Below are 10,667 nucleotides of genomic sequence, written 5' to 3' on the forward strand. Positions count from 1 at the left end.
CGAGACCAGCCTGGTCTACAGAGCTAGTTCCAGGACAGGCTCCAAAGCCACAGAGAAACCCTGTCTCGAAAAACCAAAAAAAAAAAAAAAAAGGAACAATTAGAATTCACGCTACATCCATGTCTGCGTGTGTGCCACCATGCTTCCCACCATGACGATAATGGACTAACCCACGAAACTAAAAGCAAGCCCTAATTGAATGTTTTCCTTTATAAGAGTTGCCATGGTCATAGTGTCTCTTCACAGCAATGGAAAACTAAGACACTCTCAGAGGGAGAAAGCAAAGCAGACTTTCTGAGTTACACTGTGACATCTGGAAAACCACATGGCAGAGTACCAAGTCTGACCCTTACCTGAATCATACAGAAAACTAATTCAGAACAGATGTGGCTGCTTGCGACTCTGAGCACACCTGTAACCTCGGCACTTAAGAGGCCAAAGCAGGAGAGCTCCTTGAATTCTGGACAAGCCTGGGCTACAGGCTGCCTGAATGTACAAACTATACACAGCCAGCTTTATTAAGCAGCCTAGCCTGGCCTGGAACTACTATGGCATCTAAGCTGGCCTTGAACTTGGGACTTTCCGTGTCCATGCTGGTATCATAAAACTTTAAAAATAAAGAGAAGAATTACATCTCTAACCAAGTGTGGAGGCACGCATCTTAAACCCCAGCACTCAGGAGACACCTTTTTCTGGCCTCTGCACACACATGGTACATAGACAAACACTCAGGCAGGCAAAACACACAAACACAGAAAATAAAAATAAAAGTTAAAAAAAAAAATTAAGGGCTAGAGAGATGGTTCAGAGGTTAAGAGCACTGACTGCTCTTCTGGAGGTCCTGAGTTCAATTCCCAGCAACCACATGGTGGCTTGTAGCCATCTGTAAAGAGATCTGATGCCCTCTTCTGGCCTGCAGGCACACATGCAGACAGAACACTGTATACATAATAAATAACTCTAAAAAAGAAAATTTTTAAAAGAATGAAAAATGATGCAGCCACCACCAAGTGACTGGACTGAGTTCCTCAGCTGTGAAACAGTTAGCAACTCCACTCCTGACCACACACCCGGACATAGAACACGGTGACACAAAAGCCTGTATTCACAGCGCAAGAATCACGTGACCTGAAGGCATAAACAACCAGAGTCTCCACTGACTGACAGAGGAATGAGAAAAAGGCAGTATATTGGCACAACAAACTATTATTTGGATATTACGTAATATAATACTCTCATAAAAAGGAACAAAGTACCAACAGATGCTATAACATGAATGGACCTTGAAAACCTCAAGCTAGATGAAAGGAGACAGTCAGGAAGGACACACATCTGCTAGGAACAGGGAAACCTATCTATGGACAGGAGGATCAGTGACTGCCAGGAAGGAGGCAGGAAGTAGAGGGCAGAAAGCGAAACAAAGCTGGTCAAGGTGACATAAATGTGCTAACCTGACCGTGGCTGTGACTGCGGGTCTGTGGATATGCCAACTACTAAATTATACCCTAACAGGTGAATCTGTGTGCATGGAAGCAGGGGTTCAACCAAGCTCTTTTTAAAAGTCTGAATCCATAGGAAGTACAGATTCCTGCTTTCTATGACAACGTGACACTTTGTTTCTACGTAAATACTGGGTAACTTTTGAGACAACTTTATTTTCTTTCCTTTGAGACAGGCCCAGACTGACCTCAGACTTGCTATATAGCTGAGGCTGGTCTTGAACTTCCGATCTTCCTGCCTCCACCTCCTACCTGACAATGATTTTTAAGTCCATGGCTATAGCTGGGTGGTGGTGGTGCTTGCCTTTAATCCCAGCACTCGGGAGGCAGAGGTAGGAGGATCTCTGGGAGTTCGAGGCCAGCCTGGTCCATAGAGTGAGTTCCAAGAAGGAAAACATTCACCCAGACAACCTTCCACCATCTGGATCACCACTAATGCTCAACATGTCTGGCTACTCTGAGCATATTGTACATTGAATATTCTCTGTACTAGAGAATTTGGAATGGGGGGGTTGGGAGGTTTGAGACAAGGTTTCTTTCTGTAGCCTTGTCTGTCATGGAACTTGCTCTGTACATGAGGCCTCGAACCACAGAGATTCGCTTGCCTCTGCAGCCTGAGTGCTGAGATTAAAGGCGTGTGCTGCCAACCACCTAGCTAGGATTGATGTTTTTTAATAGCCAAAAATTTACGAACTAAATCTTATAAAAATTAGCATGTCTTAAATATAATTTTTAAATTTAAATATAAATTTTAAATGTGTTTCTAGGCTTTATTTCATTTCTAGCACTTTTGAGAGCCTGGTTAATCACAGAACATTTATTTGTTTGTTGCCTATATCCCCACTAGTGTGCAGTTCACACAAGCCACTTCCCCATGACCAGCATCCACACCAGAACCTCTCAGAGGGGCCCACAGTAAACGTGCAGTCAATGGACTTCGCTCCCTTGAAGGACACGCCTTTCCGTGAACTGAAAGGGACCAGGATTCAAATAATGATTACGAGAATCAGGCATGAATTCACACTGATAAAGAGCCCTGATCCAGGGACGCACAACTGGTGTAGGCTATTGAGATGTTGGAAATACTTCCATCCAGATTGTGTAAAAAATAATGTTTTCCCCCAGATGGTAACGGATGGTGGCGGATTTCAACTTCAAATGGTCCTTTCCATGCACCAGTCAAGGAGCCCGCCTGCCCGCAGCAGCGCACATACCGGGTCGACAGTGGGCAGCACATCCTTCTTCTCGAGGCCGTCGACTTCATCCTCGTCGGTGCTGTACTCCTCCATGGTTTCTCCGCTAACGAAGTGGATGACCCTCCGCGGAACTCTCTTCTTCTTCCCTATGACTCCCAGCTCCACATTCTCAAAGCCCCTTTCACTGCTCATCTAGAGAGGGAAAGAGTGAAGAAGGGCTTTGAGTGGTTCTTTCTTTCACCAGCAGCTAACAGATATGGCCTTTATTTTTTAATTAATGCACTTATTTTTCATTTTATTTGCATTGGTGTTGTGGTTGCATGCATGTCTGTGTAAGGGTGTCAGATCTTGGAGTTACAGTTGTGAGCTGCCATGTGGGTGTTGGGAATTGAACCTGGGTCCTCTGGAAGAGCAGTCAGTGCTCTTAACCTCTGAGCCATCTCTTCAGCCCATTTGCTTTATTTTAAAGGCCAAAGAAACTAGACAAATCCTTCACAATTTTTAAATAATTATACAAACTTAGGGAATCCTAAATCCTTTTAAGGCCATGAGGGTGTCAAAATTCACTAAGTCTCTACTTCTGGATGGAAGGAGATGAAGGGCTCCTGTGGAGAAGGTATTTAAAACGGGAGAAACTTCTTTTTCAGATTTATTTTTATATATACGAGTGTTTTCCCTGCATAATACGTATGTGTATCACGTGTGCCTGGCCCACACTGGACCCCTGGACTGGGAGTTATGGATGGTTGTGAGCCACCGTGGGGGTGCTAGTAACCAAATCCACCATCCTCTCTGAAGGAGCAACAAGAATTTCTAACTACTGAGCCATCTCTCCAGCCTGGGGGGTTAGGGAGAATTTTACACACTGTGCCAAATAAAATCTGAAAAGCCTTCAGTATTCTACACCTGAGCTTTCAGATACCGTGATCATCAATATAGATGTGGCAACAGTTTTTGTTTGTTTTTTTTTTAACAAAGATCTACAAATTTCAAAACTACTTATAGGAGACCAGTGTGGTAGCGCACACCTTTAATCCCAGCACTCTGGAGGCAGAGGCAGGCGGATCTCTATGAGTTTTGAGGCCACCCTGGTCTACATAGTGAGTTTCAGGACAGTCAGGGCTACATAGACCCTGTCTCTGAAACAAAAACCAAAATACAATACAAACAAACAAAAACTACTTATGTATGGAATTCTAAACACACCCAAATTTCATTATGAGGGAATTATTTACTCGGGTTTTGTTTTTATTCTGTGTATGTGTATTTAGTCTGGGCTGACCTCGAACTTGCCATGTAGCTGAGTATAATTGGGGAATTTGATCCTTTTTTAGCCATCAACTGAGTAGTGGGATTATTCAGTTTGGGAAGTGCAGGTGTGTGTGTGTGTCGGGGGCTGGGGTGGGTGATATATGTGTTTGCTCGTGGAATCAGAGGACAATCAAAGGTGTCATCCATCTTTTTTTTCTGTTTTGTTTTTTTTTTAGGGTTTTTTTTTTTGGCTTTTTGTTTGTTTGTTTTGTTTTTTCGAGACAGGGTTTCTCTGTGTAGCCCTGGCTGTCCTGGAACTCACTTTGTAGACCAGGTGCCCTTGAAGTCACAGAGATCCACCTGTCTCAGCCTCCTGAGTACTGGGATTAAAAGCGTGGTGTCACCACCACCTGGCCATCATTGTTATTTTTTAAGACAGGGGCTCTCATTGGCCCTGAACTCTCCAAGAAGAGCAGACTGGCCAGCAAGCCCTGGGACCCACCTGCCTCTGCCTCACCAGTGCTAGAATTACAAACTATTTTTAAAAAGTATATTCCAGCCGGGCGATGGTGGCGCACGCCTTTAATCCCAGCACTCGGGAGGCAGAGGCAGAGGCATGTGGATCTATGTGAATTCGAGACCAGCCTGGTCTACAAGAGCTAGTTCCAGGACAGGCTCCAAAAACCACAGAGAAACCCTGTCTCGAAAAACCAAAAAAAAAAAAAGTATATTCCAGGGATGGAACTCAAGTTGTCATACTTGTCCTATCTAAATCATAAAAACTATCATAAAATTTGTTAATCCTGCCGGGCGATGGTGGCGCACGCCTTTAATCCCAGCACTCGGGAGGCAGAGACAGGCGGATCTCTGTGAGTTCGAGACCAGCCTGGACTACAGAGCTAGTTCCAGGACAGGCTCCAAAGCCACAGAGAAACCCTGTCTCGAAAAACAAAAAAAAACAACAAAAAAAAAAATTTGTTAATCCTGACTTTTTCCAATTTTTAAAACCTACAAAAGAGAAAGCCCAAACATGATTCACAGTGTTTCTGCAGTACTAAAATGACATTAAGTATAAAACCAAATTTTGAGTAACACTCTTGGTGTGTTAATAATTTTTAGTAGCATTTGACTTGTTCTAATTATCCATTTCATAAAAGATTTTTTTTTTTTTTTCGAGACAGGGTTTCTCTGCGGCTTTGGAGCCTGTCCTGGAACTAGCTCTTGTAGACCAGGCTAGTCTCAACTCACAGAGATCCGCCTGCCTCTGCCTCCCGAGTGCTGGGATTAAAGGTGTGCACTACCATCGCCCGGCTTCATATAAAAGATTTAGGACAGACAAGGTAGTACAAGCCTAGAATCTCAGCATTTAGGAAGGAGAGCCAGGAGGATCAGGACTTCAAGGCCAGCCTCTACTGCACAGTAAATTTTAGGCCAGCCTGACCTACAAGAGATCCTTTCTTAAAGATCAAACAAAAGAGGGACGTGGAGATGGCTTAGCCCTTGCTCCTCTTAAGAGGACCTAGGTACACACGTGATGGCTCACAAACACCTGAATTCCAAATCCAGGGACTCTGACACCCTCTTCTGGGCTCTGCAGCAGCAAGCACACAGACAAGCAGGCAGACCAAACATCCACACAGAGAATAAAATTAACCATTGTTTTGGACACAGTACATCTCAAATTTTCGCCCGATCATTTTAAGCAAACTTTGTGTAAAGGCAGAGTAGTAATATCTTACATTTTGCAGCCCAGCTAGAGTCTTTCATAATGAACTCTGCAAAGCGGGCGGAGAGATACTGCTTTTATGGACACTATATAATGAGTGGACATGGCTAGATGCCAGTAAAAGTTAGCATGACGCGGCTGAATGCCTGGATCCGGCTCCTGGCCTGCGGCCTGTGAACCAAACCTATGAGACACTCAGTGCTCTTAACTGCCGAGCCATCTCTCCCACTCCTTAATTTCAAAGTTTATTTATGTGTCTGTGTGTGTGCGTGTGTGTCATGACATGAGTGTGCTTCCAACCTGAACTTGGGGAACAGGGCAATGAAGGGAGTTATCACCAGGAAAAAAACAACCAAAAAATAACTCGGAACAAATTTTTCAACGATTATAAACTATTTTCTGACTATTTCAGACATTTCATTTCTTACAGATACTAAACCTTTACGTGAGAACACTTTACTGGGCAGGGGGGCGGGGGGGGGGAGAGCTGGATCAGTGGCTCAGCAGGTAAGGGAGCAAGTGTTGTTCTCACACGGGAGCCGGAAGCCGCAGCGTGGCTGACAACCGCCCGCAACTCCACTTCCAGGGGCTCTAAGCGCTCTTGTGGTGTACATGCATACATAAAGGCAAAACATTTATACACATAAAATATTTTTGTCAGTTAAACAAATTACATTTCATAAGATCTGAAAACACAACTTTCTAACACCAGTAAAGTCTGAAATGAGATGTCCATTAACATATTCCATGGTTAGCTAGACTGTAATCTTGAGTCTCTGGAACTGTAGGATTTTTTTGTTGTTGTTTTGTTTTTCAGAGTTTCTCTCTTTTCCTCTCTTTCTTTCATCCCCCACCCCCTTCTGTATTCCTGGTTGTCCTGGAACTCATTGTGTGTGTGTGTGTGTGTGTGTGTGTGTGTGTGTGTGGTTGCGCGCGCGCGCACATATTCCTAGCTTTCCTGGAACTCAGTTTGTAGACCAGGCTGACCTCAATTTACGGAGCTCCTCCTGCCTCTGCATCCTGGTTACTGGGATTAAAGGCGTGCGCCACCACACCCAGCTACAAGACCTGTTTTTAATAGCAATTTTCTTTTGTAGATGCCCACAACACTCAGGCCTTCTTTTAAAATAAACTCTGTCACCTTCTTCAAGCAGGTTTTCAGTAACATGGGCAGGTACCCTGTCCTCTGGCTGACAACAGCCCCAGCACAGTAACAGCAGAACCTCTGCCTAGTAACAGAGGCACTAAATAATTGAAGAGCAGAAACCTGAGCTCCTCAGTGGGACCGAGGCTGAGATTCTGCTAAAAGTCTATTCAGAAAAGAGTCTGTGTAAAATATCACATCCCATCCTAGGCGGCTTGGCCAAGGCCCAGCTGAGAACCCGGATGGAATCTACTGTTTCTGCTCCTTCCCTCATGGGACTTTGGGCGGGGTTTTTTTGTTTTTTTGATATAGGGTCTCATTCTGTAGCCAAGGCTACTCTACAATTCATTATGCAGACTGAGCCTCCTGCCTCAGACCCTCAGACCCCCACATGTCAGGATCACAGGTATGACTCCCCACGCCCAGGCGGAGTTTCTCTACCGTACCTAGGAATATAAGATGTCTGCAGTCTTCTTCCTCCCAGCTCACCGACTTCTCAGAGACCTCTTCCTCAATCCGGGCAAACCTGGGGAGTTCCTGGAGGTGTTTTACCTCAGGAATGTAAGATCAATAATAATAATAAAAAGACAAAAACCCGGTAAATTCCAGGAGTCTCTATCCTTGACGAGAGTCTGTGTTGAAAAGGAAGCAGTGCAGTGCATACACAGGAACACTTCTGTCGTCTGTGGGGCAGGCACCGAAAGAAAAGGCTAAGGGGCACCCCTGTGAGGTTTACCTTTTCCTCCACAGCCTTTACTGTGCAGATCCTTTTTTTTTTTTAAACAGAGACTATAAAAACGGGGGCAGGAGAGATGACTCAACAGTTAAGAGCACTTGTTACTCTACTCAAAGGGCTTGGATTCAGTTCCCATCAACCGTGTCAGGTAGCTCAACCACTGCCTGAAATCTCGCCCCAGGCATCCTTCCTGGCCTCCTCAGGGACCAGCGCACATGTGGGCCCACACATGAAAACACTGTGGTCTGGCACTTTCTTTCTCTGATGATAACAAGATGCCATCTTAGAATGAGCCGGAGTCCTGGCAACTAAAGCATAATACAGGGGTGTCTAGGTCCTGAGGGAGGCTGGGAGCAGTGAAGAACTGTCAGCACTCCTGAAGGGAAGGCTGGGAGGTCCTTAGCTGCTATCATTCCTTTCTCCCAACTGCAGGTGATTTGGGGAGATTCAAGACTATACAGAAAGGAAAGATGGATTAAGTGAGGGAATCCATGAAGTCACCAGCCATGATGGGGTGAGGCAAGACGGAGATGCAGCTGTCTGGGGTCACCCACGCTCCTGAGAGTAACTCATCCATACTCTGTAAGAAGGCCCAATAAACTCACGGCCTCACAGAGATGGACTGTGATGAACTTGTATTTTGGGGTATCCTTGATGGCCATCCGGGGTGATTGGAGGTGTACTTGCGCCTTCCCAGGAAAAGTTAGCACAATTTAGTTTTTTTTTTTTTTTTGGGTTTTTTTTTTTTTTTTGGGGGGGGGGGTTCGAGACAGGGTTTCTCTGTGGCTTTGGAGCCTGTCCTGGAACTAGCTCTTGTAGACCAGGCTGGCCTTGAACTCCCAGAGATCCGCCTGCCTCTGCCTCCCGAGTGCTGGGATTAAAGGCGTGCGCCACCACCGCCCGGCTACAATTTAGTATTATTAATCCAAAGCAAGAAGCTGCCCTGAAGTAAGAAGTAAGCCGTCTGAGCGTAAGTAATACGCTTCCTTTGCGGGCAAGCTGAAGAAGTGTGAGAGCGCAGCCGCAGCCATAAAAGCAGGAGAGCGGTGGGAGATAGGAAGTCCACCCCAGACTGTACTCCTGAGGGGGCAGCTCAAGACAGCCGCGCCACAGGGCGAGTCTGCTCTCAACCACGTCACACCTGTGGCAATTCTCCTTAGGCCTCCTAACTGCTGGACTTACAAGAGGGACCTACTGTTTCCAGACCTTCCGACCTCCTTACAGGTTCCTTCCACCTTCTGCATAGCAAGGGGTGAGGGTAAGATCGCAAAGGAAGGGATGCTCGCGTAGGGCAGGTTTTGTTAGCACATTACAACATGGAGTGACGACACACTCACAGTCGAACCACACTTCAGAAGTGTCCTGGCCAACATTCAAGTATTTATTTTCAAAAACGAAGCTACTGAAAAGGCACCTTTCTCAAAAGAAGTAGTTCAAAGTTTTTACTAGGGAAAATTACATATACCCCTGAAGTAGGTTTTAAAGCAATTTCTTTTAAACCAGGGATGACTGCGACAACAACCACCAGCCACTAGCGACCAATTTGGGTTTACAATGTGGCCACTCACAGTTTTCCGGATATGGGACAGTATGGAGAAAATAATGGCTCAAAGAATAAAAACATTTGGTGCAACAGGCTGTGCGCCTACCACCCAATTAAAAATAAAATTTAAAAAGAATGTAAAACACTTCATTAGTAATTTTTATTTCTCACATGTTGAAATGTTTTATGCAAAGGAGTAAATATATTAAAGCTAGTATCATAGAATTATTTTACTGTCTTAAGGTAGCCGTTGACAAACTCCCCTTGTAATTCACAATTGCCGTTAGTTCCTGTCTGTGTGGGGCTGTGCAGATCATCTTATCCGTGAACGGGGGATAACATCCCTCTCCAGACATTAATAAGAGGATTAGGTGATCTGAAGACTAAAAGTCTCAGTGAGGGGTTGGTCCAGATCAAGCTACCTTACGTGAGCAGGCGGCAGTTTGCTGAATCTGGGCCCTGGGCTGGCTGGAAAGAGTAGAGAGAGCTAGAAGCACAGTGCATGCTTATGGTGCGATGTTATTCACTAATCCCTGGTCTCTCGCCACTGCCAGGCGACCCCGCAGACCGAGCAGCCGAGGGCTGCCGCCCCTGAATTCCAGCCACTTTACCGGCAGTCTTTCCGGGACACGCCTGTTTTTCTCGCGCTTGCAACCGGTGGCTGGAGCGTCACCCAGAAAAGCCCGGGCGGCGGAGGCCGCGGTGCCCCTCCTCGGCAGACGTTCCTTGTCCGAGCAAAACAAGGACACCGAGAGAAATCCCGAAATGTCCGGAGGAGATCTGTACCGGGGGCAGCGGATGCCCCTCGCCGCCAACCTACCTGCCGCGTCGCGTCCCCGAACGCCGCGGCGGCCGCCGCCTCAGTCTCTCCAGCCGCCGCGCGGCCCGGCTCTCGGTCCATCGTCAGCGCCGGCCGGTGCAGCGGTGACACGGAGGGTGGGTGATCCGAGGCACGTTCCCACCGCCCGCACGGAGGCTCCCCCTGTCGCCCTGGCCGCCGGGCCGCAGCACCCAGCCCACCCTTCCCGCGAAGGAGCGCCGGGACTGCGGGCTCGGGGCGGGGCCTCCGCCGCTTCCGCGGAGCCGGGGGGCGTGGCCAGCGCCGGTCACCGCCCTACCTGCACACGACGCAATCACCGCGACCGCCGGCCCTCAGCGGACCGGTTGGGGACCCGACGCACCGGTTTCTGAGCTGGTAAAACCAGAACTACGGGCGTGCGTGTGGACAGCTGAGTGTGCGCTCTAAAGCTGTAAAACGCACCGCTTCTGTTACGGGTTTCATTCCTCACGAAATGTCCTTGAAATAAAAGCCCCCATCTGTGTGAATTTTGCTTCCAGTATGCTGGAAAATAGGGATATTTTAATTATTTTAAGACTGTGTATAAAAAGAGATGTGGGGGGGGGGACACACTTTATTTTTCGTAGTGTTCAACCAAATTAAAGAAATCATAATTGCAATGATTACTACAAGACTTCGTCGGGCCGGGCGGTGGTGGTGCACGCCTTTAATCCCAGCACTTGGGAGGCAGAGGCAGGCGGATCTCTGTGAGTTCGAGACCAGCCTGGTCTACA

At 46.9% G+C, this 10,667-nt stretch overlaps 1 protein-coding gene across 1 annotated transcript in view; it reads right to left on the minus strand.

Moving 5' to 3' along the window:
- The window catches only part of Fam177a1 (family with sequence similarity 177 member A1), a 20,950-nt gene extending 10,832 nt beyond the window's left edge, over positions 1-10,118 (minus strand). Inside the window, exons 1-2 of the mRNA XM_005343727.3 lie at positions 9,916-10,118; positions 2,714-2,887 (exon numbers count right to left, since the gene is read on the minus strand). Coding sequence (XP_005343784.1) covers positions 2,714-2,887; positions 9,916-9,996 — 255 coding nt within the window. The 5' untranslated portion in view covers positions 9,997-10,118. The remainder of the gene's footprint in view (positions 1-2,713; positions 2,888-9,915) is intronic.
- Between the last annotated feature and the right edge of the window lie 549 nt (positions 10,119-10,667).

Source organism: Microtus ochrogaster, chromosome 1 (genome assembly GCF_000317375.1).
Source record: "Microtus ochrogaster isolate Prairie Vole_2 chromosome 1, MicOch1.0, whole genome shotgun sequence".
Taxonomy (NCBI): domain Eukaryota; kingdom Metazoa; phylum Chordata; class Mammalia; order Rodentia; family Cricetidae; genus Microtus; species Microtus ochrogaster.